The sequence below is a fragment of the Brassica napus genome, chromosome C7 (assembly GCF_020379485.1).
Source record: "Brassica napus cultivar Da-Ae chromosome C7, Da-Ae, whole genome shotgun sequence".
NCBI classification, from domain to species: Eukaryota; Viridiplantae; Streptophyta; class Magnoliopsida; order Brassicales; family Brassicaceae; genus Brassica; species Brassica napus.
In genome coordinates, this window is record NC_063450.1 from 29,623,937 (window position 1) to 29,646,510 (window position 22,574).

Here is a 22,574-nt window from a genome sequence, read left to right on the forward strand (position 1 = left end):
TGTTTCTGGTGTGATATATATGGACGTGGAGGGATGAATCCACTTGCGTTTCTGGCTTCGTTATGAGTGAGCTATATGATTTATTTTATACCTCGCAGCTTTGTTAACATTGTCTTATTTCTTTTTGCCAAGGCAAATCTTAGGATTATATTTTTTGTAATATTATTACTACCGTACCATTTTATAATGAAATTTCACATATTTGGCAAAAAATAAATAATAAGAGGCAGAAAAGAACAAGAACAGTTTGGATCATAGATAAGGAAGAAAGTTAGACCATCCGCAACCGTGATACCCAGTTAAAAATTGTTAGAAATTTTTTTTATTATTTTATTATTATTATTTTTTTCAGCTGAAAAAAAAGATAACTAATGGCGGGCCGCCACCTAACAGCAGGGCCCGCAGACAGTTACAATAATCCAAGTGAATTGATCTTTAAAGAAGGATATGAAGAGGCCAATCCTTAATATATTGCGGGATCCATCAAATTTTTTGCTATTTTTTACCTATGTTTTGGAGCTAAAAAATTGGCAAGAGGTTCCATTGTGGATGTTCTTAGAGCATGATTAACTATGCACGGGTTATTATTTGATTTTTTTTTGTCTAATAACAAAAAATAAAAAACAAACCAATCGCGGACCGTCACGTATCAGTGGAACCCGTAAATAGTGCAAAGAACCAAGTTAAACTTGTCCTTATAGAAGATGCGGAAGACACGGTTTTTGTAAAAACAGTGGGACCTACCCTTTAAGAACTAAGCTGAGAGCCACGGTTTATTATGCTTTTACACATATGGTATAGTTGCTTCCTGTAATCAAATTCGAAAGGAAAAATATAAATAGAGACTAGAGAGGCCTCGTGATCGGAGATTGAAAGTTCCTCTCTGATGCCTGAACTCTGTGCCCCTTCCTCCCCCTTGTCACGTGGGCTCTTTTGACCAACCTTTGCCTTCTCCAGTGACCAGCCACACATCACATCAAATCACATCACTCTTCTTTTTCCTTCTTATTTTAAGTACATTTTAGTAGTTTATGACGCAAAGTAATCAAATATTTGCAGAAGAGATAATTATACATTCAACACTCACATATATAATGAAGTAAACATTGTTCATTAAAACAAACATTTGTACAAACATTTGTTTTTTTTTTTTTTTTTTAATTAAAAACAAACATTTGTTCATTATAACAAACATTGACTTCAAAAAAAAACTTGAAGATAGAGCTAAGTACTGTATATAGCTATGGGATTTTTTTTGTTGTCTCTGCACGATTTTGTTTAAGTCGTCTTAATAAGATTTTGTTTGAGTAATTTTATGTGTTGATTACTGATCGTTGGTTATTGTAGATAGGTCTATATTAATACACTACTTTATGTTTGTCCCTAAAATGGCATGTCTCGACATATTAATTTACTTCAATTGTCTTACTTAACTATTATAAATAGAGGACCCTTATGGCCTTCTCCATATTCACCACAACACCTCCAAATTAAACATTTCTTTCCAACCCCCAAAAGAAGTCTCACTTAGGGTTGTTTTCATCGAAGAGATGACGCAGGGGAGATATTGTGAGTCTTGCGGATGGTTCCACGAGCACACTCAAACATGCTTATTTGTCCACAATGGAAACGGCTGTTCGAACACACAAACCGCTGTTGTTGACTGCACTCTCTCTTTGGGACCTCCGTCCACTACAACTACAAGATTATCTGAGAGAGACAAGAAGAAGATGCGACAGTCCAGTACTTCTTCTCGTGTCTCCAGTTTCACGGACACCGATAAGAACACCTCCAAAACTTCGACGTATAGCGTCCTTCCTTCTTCCAACCGCCGTATTTCTGGTGGCGGCGATACTCTACTTGATCGTCGCTGTACCAACTGTGATACAACGTCTACGCCCCTATGGAGGAATGGTCCTCGAGGTCCCAAGGTATTTTAATTATATTTTGCCATTTATTTAAATGCCTTTAACCTTCTTCGGTTCTTCCTCTCGTTTATAGAAAATCACATGTTTTTCTAAATGATATAATAAATCGGTGCATGCAGTCGTTATGCAATGCGTGTGGAATTCGTTTCAAGAAAGAAGAGAGGAGAACGATGGATACGACGAGGATGACAGCTAGCAGCACCGTCGCGCAAGATCTACACGGACACCATCCTTCCAGTTATAGTAACCACAACAATGCTACTGATCAGAGCGGATCGTCAACGTGCAATTTCGTAGCCAGCGAGATCATGTTAAACCATGACTACGGCGGTGCTGGAGAGTATTACCGGCGGAACCCCGTAGATGGAGTTAACGGCCTACCTTCCCACTCGTGGAGATGTAGAGGATACGGCAATGAGTCTTGATGTTGATGTTGATGTTGATGTTGATGTTAAAATATCGACGCTTTTATCTTAATTCGTAACATTATGTATTTTTTTTTTTTTTGAAAAAAGGCTGATTTAGTTTTTCGTCAAGGAAAGTTTAAAATATCTCATTCTTTCTACGCTGCAGCGTATAGTAATATGACGCAGCAGACCAACATTATGTATTTTTCACTCGTTCAAATATTTGTTTAAACTGTAGTAACAAATGATACTAAAATCGTCAACGATCGAGCATGTCAAGGATTTTACAGTGTTATTTTATTTTGCATGGTACCAACAAACCGCATTTATGTTATTAAGTAAATAAATACACGAATTCCGAATATTATTGAAATGAGCATGAATTATAGATAAATATTCAAAAATTTAGGAGCTGCACATAACAAACTTGGAGATAAAAAAAACATATATAGGAGTAAACGATTTCCAAGTGCATTGTTTTCCATTCACACAGAGAAGTTTTAGGTTCACCTGAGTCGCTGAAAATGTGTTATGTAGAGAAAGACCTGAAATCAGATGATCGGGCCAATGTACGTAGATTTACAATGTCTGAACTGTGTGGGTGCAGATACATGGCCATTGTAGTGAATTCATTTTCTTTCTTCTTCTTCTCGTAAGTAACTTGACCGTTGTTTTGTCAGTTTCTTCCATTTGACCTGTTGTTTGAGTCAATTTGCGCTACGGAGAATAATGTTTGCATTATATATGGTTCATAATTTTCCTGAGAACGAACCATTATGTACTACTACTACTACTATGCACCAACTCCCCCAAGGCTTTTGTCTACCTTTATTTATTTTTCGGTCAGAAATTTTTGTCTTGGAATGCTTTTTGTTTTTGTCTTTAAGGCGATTTAGAATGCATTTTATATTTTGGGAGATTTTGTTTTAAAAAGCCCCACACTGATTTTAATGTGAAAGCTCTCACCATAGCAACACTTGAATGGTGGTAGCTGGTTGAACAAAAGGAAAAGCGAATAAGGATATATGGGCCGAATCATAATACTTGAGGCCCAAAATCTAGGCCTATGATTAAAGCAAAACTCTCTCTTTGGGTGAGAGGTATACGCTGGATACTTAATTCTCAGCAGATTGATCTGACTGGTATTGAAGATGAGAGATGTCATTGAAGATGAGGAAGCTGGAGATGGAGACCAAGTATTGATTGTCCTTAAGCATTGTGATATGCTATTTACTTCATTTCTCGTTAGTGAAATTGTACACGAGATCTGACTGACGAATCGAATTCGTCTTACATTAAGGCAATGAAAACCTCTCTACCCATGAGAAAGAACTACTAAAGCTTCAATCCAAGATTGATCAGATGGAGAAAGCAAACTTTGATCCTAAACACTGGACTATGCAGGGAGAGGTACCCAGCCATGTTTTACTCCACTGCTACTAATCTGTGAAAACTTGTAACGTTGCTTTCTGTAGCTAAATTTATGTATGACTTTTCTTGTTGAAAGGTAACTGCTACAAAGAGACCAAAGAATAGTGCTTTATAAGTTGATTTAGATTTTGAGCACAATGCCAGGCCTCCTCCTGTAATCACAGAAGAGGTCACTGCCTCACTTGAGGATATGATCAAAAGCCGAATCATTGAGGTAACTACTTCGTTTGTAACAAAAAGTCTCCTTGACTTTTTCTTCCCCTGGACTTTGCTTAACAGATCTTGTGACTTATTAGGCTCGTTTTGATGATGTTCAACCAGCGCCTAGTCTGCCCACTAAATCCAAAAGCTATTAACCTTTGTTTTCATGTTTCGCTCTGGTTTAACAGTTGATGAAATCTGTTTGGTTACTTTTGGAAATATGCAGCACGATAGTAAAAGCAAGAAAGGTCTTGCTGAAGTTTACGAGGTTTGTATGGTCTACAATAATTTATTTTGCTTTTAAGTTGTTGTGAGAGAGAACCAAACCACTTATTAGTGTGTGTTGGTCCACTATTTACAGGAAGAATACGTTCAGAAGTCTAATCCGTTATTTGCTCCATCAACTTTCTCTGATGAACTGAAGAAAGAGGTTCCCTTTTTGAAACTAGTTTGTGGTTTCTTTTTGTTTTGTTTACCTATGGATCTCCTCCCTTCCAATTTCACACTCCCTTTTGTTTTTATAAATGTTAAATCAGTCAAGCATGCTATTCAAGAACTATGCCTGAAGTTAGATGCTCTCTCACACTTCCATTTTACACCTAAACCAGTATGTTTTTTTTTCGTTTAGATCCTAAATGATGAGGTTTAAACCTAGTTACGAGGCAGGTACTAAAACCTTTTTTTTAACTCAAAAACATTCAGGTAATAGAAGAAATGTCTATACAGACAAACGTCCCAGCCATAGCAATGGAAGAGGTAACTCTATTGTTTTCTTTCAATTGTTTTTGTCTGTTTGATTGAGATGAGAGCACCATTGTACTTAGCAGCTTCTTCAATGTGTACTATGTGTGTAGGTTGCGCCACTGGCAGTGTCAGATGCAGCAATGCTTGCTCCAGAGGAAATGTTTTCGGGGACAGGCAAAATAAAGGAAGATTCAGAGCTTACACAGGAAGAGAGAAAGAGGAGGAGAGCTAAGAAGAAGAGAAAGTTCAAAGGTAAAGGAATTAAATTTCTAATGGGAAATATTTTCATTTGTAATACACAGAATGCCTACAATGTTTTTTTTTTGGGTGCAAGAATGCCTACAATGTTAAAGTTAAATTGTTTGTAACCTCTATTACTTGTTGACTTTGTGGAACAGCTGAATCTGCAAAACAACCTGTGAAGAAGGCGCGTGATACTACTAGTACAGAGATGTCTAAAACTGGTATTTTTTCTTACTCGAACATGACATAAGAAATACTTTGATAATATCAAAAAGCATCAAATGTTGAACTTTGAGTACTCTTTTCGGAAAAAAAAAACAGGCAATGAATAACGGTGGAAGAGAGGAGAGGGTATTACAGAGGCAGAAGAGTTGAGTTGAGACAAATCTACTAAACACAAGACTACTTCAAAGATTAGATGATACCAACAACAGTTTAGCATGTCAGAAGTATTTAAATTTTGTTCTCAAGGTTCGGATCAGTGATTTGGCATTTTTTTTTATCTGACCATGATGAATTTTGTGCGTTCATTTGTTTGAACTGTTAGTTTTCGTAATATATATTTGTAATATCTATTCGTTTATATATTGTTTTTCTTCAGGAGATACAACCGATTCTTATAATTTGTATATATTAATATTTTGGTTAAGTAACTAAATTTATCAACTAGCTGGAGTAGCTCAGTTGGTTAGAGCGTGTGGCTGTTAACCACAAGGTCAGAGGTTCGACCCCTCTCTCTAGCGTTTTCATTTTCAAGTTTGTAACTAACGTCGGGATATTCGTAAGATTATTCGGAGGAGGTCAACGTTAAAGTTGGGGTCCCAACCGTCAATTGAAGAGCCATTTCCTCCGTCTCCGTTTGTCTCTTCCTTCCCTTTTTATATAAAGGATTTGTTTTTTTTTTGGGGAAAATAATACTTCAATTTCAATCTAGAGTGAGTGAAGGAGAGAAAGATGGCGATGATGGTATCAGTCTCCAACTCATTTCTGACCTTTAATTCTCCAAATCACCTCCGAACCAGCCGGTAAGCATTTTGCTATTTTGATTTTGTATCAAAAGTGAGTGTGGTGGCACTTTACAAATTACAATTCTTTTACATCAGCAGAAGAAGATTCTGTGCGATGGCTACTACGGGAGTGAGAGTCACAGAAGGTGAAGGCAATTTGCCAAAACTCGTCCTCACTTCTCCCGACAAGAGGTAAAAAAGAAAAGTTTGTTCTTTTTTTTTTTTTGGGGGGTCAGAGATTGATTTGGTTTGGAATTTGGAATGCAGCGAGGCAGAGATATATCTGTTTGGAGGATGCGTAACATCCTGGAAAGTTGCAAGTGGGAAAGATCTTCTTTTTGTTAGACCTGATGCTGTCTTCAATAAGATCAAACCCATTAGCGGAGGGATTCCACATTGTTTCCCACAGTTTGGACCTGGAGTTATTCAGCAGGTTCTTCTTTTTGCTTCTTTCCTCCATTTATCAAACCTGAATTATGCCTTTTTAACCATTTTTTGGATTGAATCATTAGCATGGGTTTGGAAGGAACATGGACTGGTCTGTTGTTGATTCTGAGAATGCCGTTGACAATGCTGCTGTTACTCTTGAGCTCAAGGATGGTCCTTATAGTCGATCCATGTGGGACTTTGCTTTCCACGCTCTTTACAAGGTTTTTCTTGTCAATTCCTTTTTTTGATTATTGCAAACTCACTCTTGTATGTTAACTAAGGTGCCATTTCTTCTAACAGTTTTTTGGTTTTTGGTTTTGGGTTGCTTTAAGGTCGTTGTTGGCGCGGACTGCCTTTCCACCGAACTTAAAATTACAAACACAGACAACAAGCCATTCTCTTTTAACACTGCCTTGCATACTTACTTCCGTGTAAGTTCCATTTTGAATTGCTTTAGTTTCAGGATTAATCAGCTTTGTTATTGAATTTTCTTCTTTTTTTCTTTGTCTTAATAACTTTCTTGGGTTCATCAGGCTTCTGTCACGGGAGCATCCGTTAGAGGTCTGAAGGGTTGTAAAACTCTCAATAAGGATCCTGACCCTAAAAACCCAATTGAGGGTCAAGAAGACAGGTTGGTTTCTTTCTTCCCTTCCCCCTTTTTTTTTTATTTTTATCTATTTTACCTTCACTAAGTTCCTCTTCTCCAGAAGTTACTACAGATTTTGTTGATTTTTTTTTTAAATATTTCAAACGTCTAACTCCTTAATTTCAAACATTCGCAGGGATGCAGTCAATTTTCCTGGATTTGTGGATTGCGTCTATCTTGATGCCCCTAATGAATTGCACTTTGATAATGGCTTGGGTGATCAAATAATCATCAAAAACACAAAGTACGTTTATCAAAACACTTATATGTGGCTCTATGCTTCCATTTCCGAAATTGTTTTGTTTTGTGCCTCATAAAATACATATTTGTCAAATGCCAGCTGGTCGGATGCAGTCTTGTGGAACCCCCATGTTCAGATGGAGGCTTGTTACAGAGACTTTGTCTGCGTGGAAAATGCAAAGGTATTATCATCAGTAAGCCTTTAATACTCTTTTAAAAAAACTTATACACAGACTCAGAAGTTTTCAACTCTCGCTTGTCCCTTCTTAACTCTCAGCTTGGGGATGTCAAGCTCGAGCCAGGACAGTCTTGGACAGCAACACAGCTCCTCAGCATCAGTTGAAATACAACAATTGTACTTCTAACTTTTTGTTATAATATCGTTGAATGTATCCATTTTTCTTTAAGCAATAAAAGTTTGTATTTCACCAGTAGTCCCCACAAGTGCATTTCCCATCTCTGAAACGATGGAACCTTGTCCTATCTCTCATTACGATATCTCTCTTGTATATCTTAGAGACGAGTTTCATTACTTTGTGACAGTCTTTGCACACTCTCAGATTCTTCATTATACGTATCGTTGTTCCCGGTTTAGTCTTCATTAGCCCATAGGTTACAGCCAGTTTCTCGCTGTGCTGATGCACAATAGCCTCTCTTTCCTCATCATCAGCTAGATCGAGCAGCACATCTTCCAACTCCGGTACGTACCCGTTTCCTTCAAGTTCCCTTCTTACGGCTCTCCACTTAGTTCGAATTTTCTCAATCTCCGCGTGTGATCTGTCTCCCGCTGTAAACTCGTGTGTGGTCCCTTCCAAGCTGATCATACTGCAACCAGGCACTTTCACAACCCCTTTGTCCTTCATCAGTCTTCTCGTTTCAGCTGCCTTGTCCCACTTTCCCCCCATGGCGTGAATGTTCGCCGTATGAACGTATCTCCCTCCGTGATTAGGATCCATTCCGATTAACATCTCTCCAATTCTCTCTCCCAGCTCGATGTTTTTGTGAATCTGACAGGCTTTGAGCAGCGAGCCCCATATCACAGCGTTCGCCTTCATAGGCATCTTCTGAACGAGACGGTTTGCTTCGTCGAGCAGTCCAGCTCGACCGAGCAAATCAACCACGCAGCCGTAATGCTCTATCGTCGGTTTCACGTTGTGATCTCTCTCCATGGTGTAGAACACCGACTTGCCTTGTTCGACTAGCCCTGTGTAGCTGCAAGCAGTGAGCACCGCGGTGAGTGTGATCGCGTTTGGCTTCACTCCCACCTTCTGCATCTCCGTGAATGTGTTCATTGCTTCTCCACCGAGTCCGTGGTATGCATAACCGGAGATCAAAGCAGTCCAAACCTGAACTGATTTCGCCTTCTTCCTGTTCTTGAAAACTCTCAAAGCTTCTTCCATGTCGCCGCACTTCGCGTACATATCTATAAGAGCGCAAGCCAAGACGGAGTCGATACTGATTCTTTCTTTGTCAGCGTATGAATGGATCCATCTCCCTTGCTCGAGCGCCCCGAGCTGAGCGCAAGCCGAGAGAGCGCTGGCTAGAGAGACTTTATCAGGGGGAACGTTAGAGTTGTGCATTTCGTGGAACAGCTGCAGAGCTTCCTTGTTCATTCCCGCTTGAACGTACCCGGAGATGATGGTAGTCCACGAGATAGCGTTCTTCTTTGCCTCCGGCATCTTTCTGAATAAGGTTAAAGCGGTATCCATCTCTCCAGCTTTTGCGTAGCCTTTGATGACGGAGTTCCAGGAGACGAGGTCGGGTTCTTGGATTCGGTCGAAGAGAAGGCGAGCGTGGTTGAAGCGCCCGGTGACTGCGTATGAGTTAATGAGAGAGTTGACTGAGTATACGTCGTTGGCGTATCCGAGTTTGGTGAGGTGTGCGTGGATTTGGGTGGTTTCTTGGAAAGCGGAGAGATTGGAACAAGCTTTGAGAAGAAAGGGGAAGGTGTAGGGGTTATGAGGAGCGGAAGAGGAGAGCATGCGGTGATAGAGGAGAAGAGAGGATTGGGGTTGGTCAGAGGAAGAGAGTCCTCTGATCATAAGGTTCCACAAGAAAGTGTCTGGACGATCTAAGCCGTTGAGAAAAACGTCCTGGGCGTAAGAGGAGAAGGTGGAGGAGGAAAGGCAGAAAGAAAGAAACTTTGTGATGGCGTAAGGATCGTGGAAGAAGCCGGATTTGAGCATGTGAGCATGGACTTGCTTGAGTTCAACCTCCTTTGAGCATTTATGGAGACAAGAGAGAGTGTGTTCCAGTGCGAGAGAAGAGGAAGTTAAAGTTAGCGACATGTGAGAGTATCATTCAGACGAAAAAGAAACTGAGAGAGAGAGAGAGAGGGTGGGTGTAAAAGGAGGGAGTGAATGAATGAGATAAGCTTCTACTTCTTCTTCCTAGCTAGTGGCCGTTGTCGTCTCGTTAAAATAGGATAAAGAGAGGGGTGTGTGAATGAGAGGGGTCTTGATTAAGTTACTTCTGGATATCGTTTAAAGATACAAGTTTTTTGTTGGGGTTTTTGCCAAAATTAACCCATAACTTGATTTTAACCCCAAACTTATACCCAAACTTGAATCAAATGCAAAACTAATCTAAAAGCCTAGTGAAATTACAGCTCAGCCCCTTGTGACCAAACAAAAAAACAGAAGCCATTTTTACGAACATAGCCCTAGTAAATCGTCTGAGTCGTCTGAGATGTTGGAAGTCGTCTGGACGACTGAAGTGTAAGTCGTCTGGTACCGGTTTATTTTAAAAATAATTTATAAATCTTGTAAAAAAATATTTTGATGCGTGAAAAATAAAAATCAAGTAATTATAAACAGTTTTAAGTGATATAAATTAAGATATGATAAAATTGATTTGTTTTGAAGATAGATGAGTGGAAGTAGTGAATCATGAAATACTTTGGTTTAGGAGTTTGGCAAACATATTTTGTAGTATTGTATGTATTGTTAGGGTTAGATTTTGGAAAACTAAAATGTTTTTTTCAAAAATTAGTTTTCACCTATATGTGTTTATTTATGTGTATAGTAAACACTTTTCAAGTTTGATTTGATTATATGAAGTCTTTAATTAGATAATTAAGTTTAGGGGTTATGTTTAGGGTGTGGACGACTTATATTTCAGTCGTCTGTTGAATAATTTACTCGGACGACGTATATTTTAGTCGTCTGTTGAATAATTTACTCGGACGACTTACATTTCAGTCGTCTGGTGAAGAAATTAAAACAGATGACTTACATGTAAGTCGTCCAAATATTCCCGCCTAAAATTTTTTTAAAAAATTATTTTCCCGCTTAAATAATTTAAACCAGACGAAAGTCTTCTATTTTAATTTCCCGCTAAAAATATTAAACTCTTCTGGACGACTTACATGTAAGTCGTCTGTTTTAATTTCTTCACCAGACGACTGAAATGTAAGTCGTCCAGGAAGTCGTCTGAGTAAAAAATATTTAATCTAATTGGATTTTTTGTCTCCCTATATAAAGAAAAATTTACACATTCTCTCTTCTCCTCTCAAATGGCTGCGACAAAAATGTAATGTTCATCATTCTAAAACTCTCCAACCTCTCTCTAATCTCTTTGACTTGAAAACACCAAACTTTATATGAATTTTTCAGTTTTGTCTCATGTATTTCTTACTAATCTATCTCTTTTACAGGTTTTTAATCAAATGGTACTCATCTTCCATTAATTTAAAGGTAAATCTATTAATTTTAGATATGTATTTTTGTGTGTTCTATAAATGTAGATTTATCTAATTTTCCACTCATTTTCTCTATTTTTAAGTCATTTGAACGTTTTTGGATATGCAGGTTTTTCAGATCTGGATTTGATATGCAGGTTTTTCAGATCTGGAAGACTTCTTGGACGACTTACCTGTTAGTCGTCTGGAAGTCGTCTGGACTTCTTGGAAGTCTTCTGACAAAGTCGTCTGGACTTCCAGGAAGTCGTCTGGACTTCCAGGAAGTCGTCTGGACTTCCAGGAAGTCGTCTGGACTTCCAGGAAGTCGTCTGGACTTCCAGAAAGTCGTCTGGACTTCAGGGAAGTCATCTGGACTTCCAGGAAGTCGTCTGGACTTCAGGAAAGTCGTCTGGACTTCCAGAAAGTCGTCTGAACTTCATGGAAGTCTTCTGACGAAAGATCTGAGCGTTTTGGTAAGTTCTTATGTCTGATTTTTCTTCATTTGGGAACTTCTTGTTGTATAAAGTTCTTACTTTTTTCCCAAACTAAAACTCTCCAAACACACTCTAATCTCTTTGACTTGAAAACACCAAACTTTATATGAATTTTCTAGTTTTGTCTCATGTATTTCTTACTAATCTATCTTTTTTGCAGGTTTTTAATAAGATGGTACTCATCTTCCACTAATTTAAAGGTAGATCTATTATTTTTAGATATGTATTTTTGTGTGTTCTGTAAAGGTAAATTTATCTAATCTTTCACTCATTTTTTCTGTTTTTAAGCCATTTGAACGTTTTTGGATATGCAGGTTTTTCAGATCTGGATTTAATATGCAGGTTTTTCAGATCTGGAAGACTTCTGGGACGACTTACCTGTTAGTCGTCTGGAAGTCGTCTGGAAGTCGTCTGGACTTCTTGGAAGTCTTCTGGACTTCTTGGAAGTCTTCTGGACTTCTTGGAAGTCTTCTGACAAAGTCGTCGGGACTTCTTGTAAAGTCGTCTGGACTTCCAGTAAAGTCGTCTGGACTTCCTGTAAAGTCGTCTGGACTTCCTGTAAAATCGTCTAGACTTCCTGTAAAGTCGTCTGGAAGTCGTCTGAACTTCCTAAAAGTCTTCTGACAAAGTCGTCTGAACTTCTTGGAAGTCGTCTGGACTTCTTAGAAGTCGTCTTGACTTCTTAAAAGTCGTGTGGTCTTGTCTACTCAAGTGGAATCCAAGCTTGTCTTTGTAGAGGAATGATCTATAATAGTTTTGTTTGTGGTCTGTTTTGTGAATTGCATGTCTACTCTTTTAGTTGTGAATTTTTTGTAAAATCAGTAATAATATTTTCCAAGATGTATTAAATGTGCTAACAATGTGTTTACACATTTACAAATCAATGAAATAATAGACTTCAGTAGCCTTTTTCTTATCTTTGGATCTCTCATATGCAATAATAAACTCCAAAGGCCTTTTTCTCATCTTAATAAACAAGAATGTTGGTAGCTTTATATTGATACAACATTTTAAGAAGTATTTTAACCCTTCTTCCAACTCATAACAATAGTCATCATTATTGTCTATAACAATAATACTTAAGAGATGGAAACAAACAATAGTAACTAGTCAAAGCATATCATATTTTATTATAAGTTTGCGTTGAAAAACTTAGTCAAATTTAGTAAAACTAAGGGAGAAAACATATTTTGTAAATATGAGTTTTACATATCTTGAAGTTACTTATCACTCTTAAAAATACAAGTTATTCAAAAACTAACGTAGAAGACTTAAAAACTAGCGGAGAAGACGCGGACGACTTCAATCTAAGTTGTTCAGATGACTAAACTATACGTCGTCTGGTCAACACAGAGGTTATTTTTGCAATTGACTTTGAAATCTGTTATTTCGGACGACTGAAAAATAAGTCGTCTACTATTGTTTGGCTAAAAAAAAGACTCCAAAAAAGCTAGACGACTTACATTTCAGTTGTCATAGGTTAGTTTTGCATTTGACTGGATAATTTCAGAAGTTTGACTTTTCTGGACGACTTACATTTCAGTCGTCTAGTGAAAATTAAAATAATAATATTTTTTTAAAAGTAGACGACTTACAGTTAAGTCGTCATAGGTTAGTTTTGCAATTGAAAAAAAAAACTTCAAGATTTAATTATATACAGACGACTGAAATGTAAGTCGTCCAGGATTTACGAGATTTGACCAGAATCTCAGAAAAAATCCTGGACGACTTACAAGTAAGTCGTCTCGTGGACGACTGAAGTATAAGTCGTATGTGTATAATTAAATTTTGAAGTTTTTTTTTTCAATTGCAAAACTAACCTATAACGACTTAACTGTAAGTCGTCTACTTTTAAAAAAATATTATTATTTTAATTTTCGCCAGACGACTGAAATGTAAGTCGTCTGGGGAAGTCAAACTTCTGAAATTATCCAGTCAAATGCAAAACTAACCTATGACGACTGAAATGTAAGTCGTCTAGGTTCTTTGAAATTTTTTTTGAAACCAAACAAAAACAGACGACTTAACTTTCAGTCGTCTCAGGTTACAGATTTCAAAGTCAATTGCAAAAATAACCTCTGCGTTGACGAGACGACTTCCAGGTAAGTTGTCTACAGCCAGACGACTTCCCAAGTAAGTCGTCTGACGAACAGATCTGGAAAAAAACTCGATGTCATACCTTAAATTGGTGAGATAAGTTCCTTAGCATACATAAAGCTTCTCCAAGCACACAGAATCACAAACGAAAGTAACCCACCCAGAATCGTTAGCTTCTATGACTCTATGAACCATAAAAATTTAAAATCAAAATCTTGGGTTTTTTTAGCTCATTGTGGAAAGAAAGTGAGAGATATGTTGTGTTTAGTTCACAAGAATGGAAAAAGAAGAAGGGTAAATCGATTTTGGGAGCATTAAGAGCTTCAAATTGGTTGTTCATGGTGGTTGTGGTATTGATGACAATGACAATCTTGTAATTACTTGAAGATGATGAGGGTGAGAGAGTAAAAATGTCATTTTCGAAAAAAAAAGAAAAAAAAATTGATGGCATTTTCGTAAATTATATGAACTTGTGGGGTGAATAGGGCAAAACCAATTTTCAAAAAAAAAGGAGGTTAGTTTTGTGTTTGACTTTAAGTTATAGGTCAATTCTGCAAAAAGTCCTTTTTTGTTCTACAAAAAAAAACTTTGAAACTCTATATTTGAAGTTTCACTAATCAAAACTTCAAATTCGAAGTTTCATATTTTTGTTTACATTTTGGTCCCTACAATTACACATCACATTTATAATTCTAAAATATTTTCTCGTTTATCGTTTTAATCCTTAAAAAATATATCTCAAAAATATTTGATTTTTTAAATATAAATTTAAGTTTTACACATAAATTAAATTAAATTAAAAATAAGATTTAAAATGCTTAAAACTAGATTTAGACAATAACAATATACAAAAGAAACTTAACAAATTTTTTTAAAAAAAATTACATGAAGAGATAACTATTGCACAAATTTAAATATTTTAACAACACTAATAGTCATGTAAATGCGATATGGAACCTCCAAAATCTCCAAAATATTGTCCAAACAAATTTTATGTAATCGAAGATGGTTATTATTGTTGCTTTTATGTCTTTTGATTCTTTATTGTTCAATCGAATGTATTCACGAGTATTAATATCATCGATTGAATTTTAGTCTTTTAGCAATATTTTATTTTTCTCTTTTACTTTATTTTTCATATCTAATGTATTTACAAGTATTAATATTGTCTGTATTCAACAATTTTTAGCTTGTAATCTATAAATTAAAAATAAAGAGAGTCACTTTTACTTCAAAATGCACTAAATGATCATATATGCATTACAAAAATAATTTTGTGGAATGTTATGGTATTTTGCTTAAATTTTAATATTAATTATGTTATTTTTATTTAGAATTTTATATTTTAATATAACATTTTACTAATTAATATTGTTGTAATATTTTTATATATGTGCTGGTAAAAAATTTATGAATTTAAATTAATTATGATAAATATTAGGACCATAGTATAAAATACAAATAATTTTGTTGAAGTTTTGTTTTTGGAGAACGATACCTCTAAATTTTAAATATAGAATTTTAGAAATTTTAAAATAGAGTGTCTTTTTGGAGATGCTCTTAGACATTGTTCCCCCTAAAAAAGAACAAAGAGTAATTGTGTTTCTTAAATCAGTTTTATTTTCATCTTATATTAGATAGTAGTGTAAAAGTTTGTAACTGTAGTAGTAGTATGTGTCTGGGCACCTGACAAAAGAGAAAAAAAGAACTTACCAAAAGAATACCGATGATGAACCGGCTAAAACCGGAATTACTTAACCGAAATTACTTTAACCGGAATGAATTAACAAGGCGAACTGGATAATAACCGGAATTTAAGCAGAAAACCAACGAGCGTCGTAGTCTCTCTCTCTCTAGTTCTTCGAAGCCTTTTTCGGATTTCATATCGTTGACGAAGAAGAGGATGGTGATGGGAAGGGCATTGTACAGCGTGGGGTTCTGGATCCGGGAAACGGGTCAAGCACTTGATCGGCTGGGTTGTCGCCTCCAAGGCAAAAATCACTTCCGAGAACAACGTACTATCTCTTTCCATCCTTCTTACTTTCCCATTCCAATCCAATCCTTGTTTGATCCCAAGTTCTCTCTCATCTTGATGCTTTATCGATCGATTGATTATGCTATTGTTATTGATTTCATCTCTATATGTGCTCTTTTCCTATTTGAAACAAATCAATCGTTTCTTATATATTTTAAAAAGATTGCTGAAAGCGATTCTCTTCAATTGTTTGTTAGTGTTCTCTGTATTTGTCTACCTATTGTGATTGATTCACTTTCTCCAGCCTGTGAAGCTTCGTCTTACTTCTGAAACTCCTTTGTTTTTTCCAGTATCCAGGCACCGCACGCTTATGAATGTTTTTGACAAATCCCCTAGTGTCGACAAGCAGGCGTTCGTTGCTCCTAGCGCTTCTCTCATTGGTAATGTCCATGTGGGACCAGCTTCCTCCATTTGGTATGGATGCGTCTTGAGAGGTAACTAACTACTTTTACCATCTCAATCAAATAGTCTTTCTTTTGATAAACAAACACACTCTTTGAACGGCTCATTCTGCAGGAGATGCTAACAGCATCAGTGTCGGCGCTGGGACCAATATCCAAGATAACACTCTTGTCCACGTTGCCAAGTCCAACTTGAGCGGCAAGGTCTTGCCTACTCTCATTGGAGACAATGTCACTATTGGTAAGATTCTCAATCCATTTCCTGTCTCTAACTCAAGTGTGAATTTCATAGTTAGTTAAAGTAATGGATAAAGCAAGTTGAATCCTGGGGCAGGTCATAGTGCTGTTTTACATGGGTGCACTGTCGATGACGGGTCCTATATTGGTGCAAGTGCAACGGTCTTAGATGGAGCTCATGTTGAAAAGCAAGCCATGGTTGAGTCAGGAGCTCTTGTCAGGCAGAACACTAGAATTCCCTCCGGCGAGGTTCCTACACACACACACACTCTTATTATTATCCCAACTTTGTTGTTTGCTCTGGTGAAGTCTGTGGTCTCGGTCTTGCTTTTAACTTTTTTAAAAACAGGTTTGGGGAGGGAATCCAGCTAGATTTCTGAGGAAGGTGACTGAAGAGGAAAAGGCCTTCTTCTCTAGTTCGGCTGTGGATTGTTCCAACTTAGCTCAAGCGCACGCCGGAGAAAACACTAAGAACTTGGACGAGACTGATTTCAAGAAGCTTCTTTACAAGAAGAACTCTCGCGATGCAGAATACGACTCAGTACTCAGTGATCTCAGTCTCTCTGAACATGTACCAAAATCAGCTTGAGAAGTTTTGATTCGTGCTAGATTTGAAAAGAAAACAAGAACTTCATTTCAATGCTTCTCCGATAAAGAATTCTTGAGCTCAAGGTCCTTTGATTGACCAGCGCTTACTTTGGAAAGTAAAATTTTCAGCTTTAAAGACATTCTATTTCTCTGTTAAAGATTTTGAGGGTTTTTGTTCTCTTGCAAGGAAAAAAGTTGTGGGAGGATAGTTTTGGATGGATCTTTTATTATGTTGTGTAATAAGTGGTTGGAACAGTCATTTCTCAGTTTTGAGATGGAATATGACCTTTTGCTTTGACATGCTCATATAGAGATTTGCTATTAGGGTTCTGCTTGCTTCTATCATAAGCCACTGAGTATCACCTTCTTCCTTTCACATGTTCGCATGTCTGTCTCGCTTCGGTGATGCTTCCGGTAAATCAACGAATTTACTATGGAGAGCTGCGCTCGCGCGTAATTTTGCAGTCCATGCCGATCACCTGTTCGACGAATTGCCGCAACGAGACCTCTCATCGCTTAACTCTCAGCTCTCGTCTTACCTCCGCGGAGGAAACCCAGATGGAACCTTGGGTCTCTTCGTTAAGATGCATCGAGCCAGCCCTGTTCTCACCTCGCACACCTTCACTCCTGTTCTCGGCGCCTGTGCCCTCTCGTCCTATCCACAAACAGGACGCCAAGTTCACGCCTTGATGATCAAACAAGGCGCCGAGACAGGAACCATATCCAAAACTGCGCTTATCGACATGTACTCAAAGCACGGGAGCTTGGCTGACTCCGTTGCTGTGTTCGATAGCGTCGAGGATAAAGACGTTGTATCGTGGAACGCTCTGCTTTCCGGTTTCCTTCGAAACGGTAAGGGCAAAGAAGCTCTCGGCGTTTTCGCAGCTATGTGTAGCGAAAAAGTCTCAATCAGCGAGTTCACTTTGTGTTCTGTTGTCAAAACATGCGCCTCTCTCAAGATTCTGCAGCAAGGGAAGCAAGTCCACGCCGTGGTGGTGGTCACCGGACGCGATCTCGTTGTCTTAGGAACTTCGATGATTAGTTTCTACTCTAGCGTAGGGCTGATGAGTGAGGCCATGAAGGTTTATTTCAGTCTGAATGTTCATACGGACGAGGTGATGTTGAACTCTTTGTTATCAGGCTGCATACGAAACCGAAACTACAAGGACGCATTATCGCTTATGAGTAGGCGGAGACCCAACGCGAGAGTGCTCGTTAGCTCTCTCGCTAGCTGCTCTGACAACTCTGATCTGTGGATCGGTAAACAGATACACTGCGTCGCCTTGCGCAATGGCTTCCTTTCGGATTCGAAGCTGTGCAACGGCTTGATGGATATGTACGGCAAATGTGGTCAGATCGTGCAAGCGTGTGCTGTGTTCAGAGCTATTAAGTCGAAAACCGTGGTCTCTTGGACGAGTATGATAGATGCGTATGGGGTTAACGGGGACGGCGTCAAAGCGCTTGAAACCTTCAGGGAAATGTGCGAAGAAGGAAGAGGAGTTTTACCCAATTCAGTGACGTTCCTCGTTGTTTTATCGGCGTGTGCGCACGCGGGGTTAGTTGAAGAAGGTAAGGAATGTTTTGGTATGATGAAGGAGAAGTATGGGCTGTTACCAGGAACAGAGCATTACGTATGCTTCATCGATATCTTAAGCAAGGCTGGTGATACAGAGGAGATATGGAGATTAGTCGAGAGAATGAACGATAATGGAAACAACCTTCCTTGTGCTATATGGGTCGCGGTACTTAGTGCTTGTAGTCTTAATATGGATGTAACGCGAGGGGAGTATGCAGCAAGGAGGGTTATGGAGGAGAAGGGTCATGATGAGAAGGCAAGCGTCTATGTGTTGGTTTCGAATTTCTACGCAGCGATTGGGAAGTGGGATTTGGTTGAAGAAATGAGGGAGAAGTTGAATAAGAAAGGTTTGGCTAAAGCAGCTGGACACAGTTCATTCATGTGAATCTTCACTCTTTGTTTTTTTTTTTCAGCATCAGTCGTCATCTTTTTTTTTATTAAACACTTTATACTACACTTGAGCAGTTGAGCTAGTGTTTTATGAAAAGAAACAGAAAAAAAAATCCCCACCAAAGCATTGCTGTTGAATTGTCTCTTTGTTCTAAAAGTCAAAAACCAAAAGAAGACATAGTCAGAATGGAGCAGCATTGACCGGCGATTAGAAGTAGGTGAATGGCCAATGTCACAGGTAATTTTAAGATAATGGATTAGGACAAGAGAAGTCAAAAGATGTGTCCTTATCAAACCCCTCCGCACTTGACTCGTTCTCTGTATCTTAAAAAACACATCACCATAAGAGATTCAACTAAACTTCCAACAGAGACTTAATCAGAGAAGACGATGATTAGAGCCTTGAGCACGAGGAAGGACCGAGGCGGCTACAAGAAGCTGGGTGGTGAGAAAGAAGAAGAAGCAGCAGGGGTTAGGCTTTTAGAAGGGAAAGTGCAGAGCGTTCCAGCAGAGGTGAAGAAACCAGTGGAAAAAACTGGACGTTCAGTTCACCCGCTTTTGAGTTTCTTCGATATTGGATCACAGAAGAAGAAGAAGAAGACAAAAAAGAAGACCACAACGACAGCGAAACCAGAGTTCTCTAGGTACCTGGAGTATGTGAAAGAAGGAGGAGTTTGGGATGCTACTTCAAATGGTCCTGTCATATATTACAAATAGATTCTATGGAGAAAAGAGAGATGTTGCTTTGTAGATTTAGTTTCGGTTTGTGATCAAAGTGGAAAGCTCGTCTCTAAGTTCACAATGTTTGCTCTCTCTTTTCTTTGTGTGGATCAATCCATGTCTAATTTTTTTCAAGTTTAATAAAGATCAATCAGTAAGCTTTACAAGCAACAGCCAACACAGAAGTAGAAGATGATTTAGGAGCTGAAAATTCACACAAACTCTGGAGAGGTTTTATGATGGTAACCATTTTGGATCTGTTTTGTGTTAACTTATGTATCTCCCTTGCCTTAACAATGTACAAGACGTAATCTTTAAGTACCACAAGTTCGTTTGTCAGTTCCTCTAAACTAGCTTTAGATCCAAGAATATAGGAGATCGTTTGGCATATTCTATTACTCCCCCTCAGTCTAATCGTTTGGCGCCCGAACGGATAGACTGGATTTGAAATCGTTGAAGAGAGTTGTAGGCAACACTTTAGTGAATATGTCTGGATATTGTGAAGAGGAAGGGACGTGTAGAACTCAGAACTTGACCCATATTAACCTTCTCACGAACAAAGTGTATGTCAATCTCAACATGTTTCATTCTTTGATGCTTCACGGGATTGTTGGAGAGATACACTGCACTGATGTTATCGCAGTAGACAAGTGTGGCAGTGGTGATTGGACATTTGTGTTCAAGGAGAAGGTTTCTTATCCAGCCCGTCTCCGCAACTACATTTGCTATGCCCTTGTATTCTGCTTCTGAACTTGATCTCGAGACTGTAGGCTGGCGCTTGGAGGACCAGAATATGAGGTTGTCTCCGATGTAGATGCAGTAGCCTGATGTCGATCGTCTTGTGTCTGGGCATCCTGCCCAGTGTAGGCTGTGAGGACGTTTGAGCTTGATTTATGTAGTTGTAAGCCGTGTGACAGAGTTCCCTGAAGATACCGTAAGACTCGCTTGAGTGCAGTGAGATGAGTGACCCGCGGATCTTGCATGAACAAACAGAGCTGGTGGACAGCATACTGGATATCAGGTCTAGTCAGTGTGAAATACTGCAGGGCACCAGCAAGACTGCGGTATAGAGTTGAGTCAGTTATCTTGTCGCCTCCTTCTTGAGAAAGCTTGGACTTTATGTCGACGGGTGTGGTTATTGGTTTACAATCTTGCATTCCAGCACGTTGCAAGATTTCTTTGGCGTAAGCCGACTGACTTAGAAACATGCCTTTGTCGTTGTAATCCACTTTGACACCCAAAAAAAATTTAGCTTTCCCTCGTCCGACATCTCAAACTCCTTCTTGAGCAAGGTTGTAAGAACATGACGAAGTTGCGCGGAGGAGGTAGTGAGGAGAATGTCGTCTACGTAGAGAAGAATAAAAGCTTCGTCTATTCCTTTGCTATAGGTGAACAGAGACGTATCACTAGTATTTTTTCGGAAGCCAAGACGTTCGACAAAGGACGAGAATCGTGCATTCCAAGACCGGGGGGCTTGCTTCAAGCCGTAGATAGCTTTCTCCAGTTTGCAAACGTGCTGCGGCTTGGACTCATCTATCATACCTGGCGGCTGGTGCATGTACACATGCTTATCAAGAGTTCCATGAAGAAACACATTCTTGACGTCCAAATGGTGAACCTCCCACGATCTCTGCAGAGCTAGATGGAGAACTGATCGAATTGTAACCGGCTTCACGACATGACTAAATGTTTCGTCATAGTCGAGCCCATGTTCTTGTGACTTTCCGTTGGCTACAAGGCGAGATTTGTGACGTCAAATATTCTCATCTGCATCATGTTTATGCTTATAGAGCCACATGGAACACACAATGTTAGCATCAGGAGGACGACAAACAAGATTAAATGTCTTATTCTTAATCAAAGCATCGTACTCAACAGTCATAGAAGGGTTCCAGTTAGGATCTTGTAGAGCTTTTAAGTGGCTGGTTGGAATGGGAGAGACTGTGGAAGTGTTAAGGTTTAGAACCGTTCTCTGTTTTATCGTTCCATCTATGCTTCTGGTTGTCATCGAGTGACGTTGAGGAGGAGCAGGGGGAGGAACGATCAGAGGAGGAGGAAGAGTTGTTGCCGTTAGGGGAGAAGTAGCCGAAGCCATTGGTGACTCCAGTATATTTTGAAACACTGGAGATGGCTCCGGGTTGGTGTCAAGAAAACCATACGGCTGAGAGATTTGAGTGGTTTCTGTTTGAGCTAAAGGGAATATAGATTCATCAAATATCACATGGCGTGACAAAATGATTTTTATGGGTGTTAGATCAAGGCAGCAGTAGCCTTTGTGGTTGGTAGGGTAACCAAGGAAGAGACATGGTGTTGATCTGGCTGCTAGTTTGTGAAGGTAAGAATGATTCAAATTTGGAAAACAGAGGCAGCCGAAAGTTTTGAGGTGAGAGTAAGAAGGCTCTTTGTGGTAAAGAAGGGTGTAAGGCACTTTGTTTTGAATAGAAGAGGATGGGAGAATATTGAGAAGGTGAACAGCAGTGTGAAGTGCTTCCACCCAATACGTTGGTGATAGGAGAGCTTGGAAGAGAAGGGTCCTGATTGAGTTATTGATTGTTCGTATCATTCTCTCAGAACGGCCGTTCTGTTGAGAAGTGTGAGGACACGAAAATCGGACCACAATACCATTGGAAGAGAAGAAGTTGTGAAACTTGGTATTGTTATACTTGCCACCGTTATCGCATTGAAAGGACTGAATAGTGGTATGAAACTGCGTTTTAACAAAGGCAGAGAAGTGAGTGAATTTGGAAAACACTTCTGATTTTCTTCTTAAAGGATATACCCACAAAAATGAGAATAATGATCTAAGAAAAACACATAATATCGAAATCCACTGTTGCTTGAGATTGATGATGTCCATAAATCAGAATGTACCAATTCAAAGGGAGAAGAAACAGTCTTATATGAATTAAAAAATGGAAGTTTCAAGTGTTTACCCAGTTGACAAGCCTCGCAACAAAGAGGAAGCTTGTCTGTATCACAAGAGATAGAATTTTTAGAAATCAAAGTGCGAAGAGAGGCATTGTTGACATGAGCGAGCCTTTTATGCCATAGATATGGAGAGTCAACAACAAGAGCTTGATG

General features: G+C 38.7%; 7 protein-coding genes, 1 non-coding gene and 1 pseudogene across 10 annotated transcripts; 7 read left to right on the top strand and 2 right to left on the bottom strand.

Annotated features, from left to right (window-relative positions):
- The first annotated feature begins 1,127 nt into the window (after nucleotides 1–1,127).
- LOC106427600 (GATA transcription factor 18-like) lies at nucleotides 1,128–3,652 on the top strand. The gene is made up of 2 exons (XM_048762516.1): nucleotides 1,128–1,931; nucleotides 2,048–3,652. Exons 1-2 carry the CDS (start codon nucleotides 1,551–1,553, stop codon nucleotides 2,351–2,353), a joined length of 687 nt encoding a protein of 228 aa, XP_048618473.1. The 5' UTR covers nucleotides 1,128–1,550; the 3' UTR covers nucleotides 2,354–3,652.
- LOC125590544 lies at nucleotides 3,487–5,537 on the top strand (annotated as a pseudogene).
- An 86-nt stretch (nucleotides 5,538–5,623) lies between these two features.
- TRNAN-GUU lies at nucleotides 5,624–5,697 on the top strand. The gene has a single exon. It is a non-coding gene; the product is annotated as a tRNA-Asn (tRNA).
- Nucleotides 5,698–5,792: 95 nt separating this feature from the next.
- Nucleotides 5,793–7,710, top strand: LOC106358486 (putative glucose-6-phosphate 1-epimerase). 3 transcript variants are annotated; one of them, XM_013798302.3, is made up of 9 exons: nucleotides 5,793–5,979; nucleotides 6,061–6,153; nucleotides 6,229–6,394; nucleotides 6,474–6,611; nucleotides 6,723–6,821; nucleotides 6,924–7,021; nucleotides 7,173–7,280; nucleotides 7,377–7,458; nucleotides 7,554–7,710. In XM_013798302.3, exons 1-9 carry the CDS (start codon nucleotides 5,909–5,911, stop codon nucleotides 7,617–7,619), a joined length of 921 nt encoding a protein of 306 aa, XP_013653756.2. In that variant the 5' UTR covers nucleotides 5,793–5,908; the 3' UTR covers nucleotides 7,620–7,710. The 3 variants fall into 3 exon arrangements, with proteins under 3 accessions (XP_013653756.2, XP_013653755.2, XP_013653754.2); XM_013798301.3 differs by having other exon boundaries at nucleotides 5,794–5,979; nucleotides 6,058–6,153; XM_013798300.3 differs by having other exon boundaries at nucleotides 5,854–5,979; nucleotides 6,055–6,153.
- On the bottom strand, nucleotides 7,462–9,754 carry LOC125589877 (pentatricopeptide repeat-containing protein At5g66520-like). Its single transcript, XM_048762515.1, has one exon. It carries the CDS (start codon nucleotides 9,562–9,564, stop codon nucleotides 7,702–7,704), a length of 1,863 nt encoding a protein of 620 aa, XP_048618472.1. The 5' UTR covers nucleotides 9,565–9,754; the 3' UTR covers nucleotides 7,462–7,701.
- Nucleotides 9,755–15,336: 5,582 nt separating this feature from the next.
- LOC125589878 (gamma carbonic anhydrase 3, mitochondrial-like) lies at nucleotides 15,337–17,113 on the top strand. Its single transcript, XM_048762517.1, has 5 exons — nucleotides 15,337–15,561; nucleotides 15,872–16,015; nucleotides 16,098–16,223; nucleotides 16,317–16,468; nucleotides 16,569–17,113. Exons 1-5 carry the CDS (start codon nucleotides 15,450–15,452, stop codon nucleotides 16,806–16,808), a joined length of 774 nt encoding a protein of 257 aa, XP_048618474.1. The 5' UTR covers nucleotides 15,337–15,449; the 3' UTR covers nucleotides 16,809–17,113.
- Nucleotides 17,114–17,157: 44 nt separating this feature from the next.
- LOC106413903 (pentatricopeptide repeat-containing protein At5g66500, mitochondrial) lies at nucleotides 17,158–18,846 on the top strand. Its single transcript, XM_013854635.3, has one exon. The coding sequence runs from the start codon at nucleotides 17,185–17,187 to the stop codon at nucleotides 18,766–18,768; it is 1,584 nt and encodes a 527-aa protein (XP_013710089.1). The 5' UTR covers nucleotides 17,158–17,184; the 3' UTR covers nucleotides 18,769–18,846.
- Nucleotides 18,847–19,157: 311 nt separating this feature from the next.
- BNAC07G16740D lies at nucleotides 19,158–19,664 on the top strand. Its single transcript, XM_013854640.3, has one exon. It carries the CDS (start codon nucleotides 19,164–19,166, stop codon nucleotides 19,488–19,490), a length of 327 nt encoding a protein of 108 aa, XP_013710094.1. The 5' UTR covers nucleotides 19,158–19,163; the 3' UTR covers nucleotides 19,491–19,664.
- Nucleotides 19,665–20,218: 554 nt separating this feature from the next.
- On the bottom strand, nucleotides 20,219–20,701 carry LOC106412596 (uncharacterized mitochondrial protein AtMg00810-like). The gene has a single exon (XM_013853517.1). The coding sequence runs from the start codon at nucleotides 20,699–20,701 to the stop codon at nucleotides 20,219–20,221; it is 483 nt and encodes a 160-aa protein (XP_013708971.1).
- Nucleotides 20,702–22,574: the final 1,873 nt, after the last annotated feature.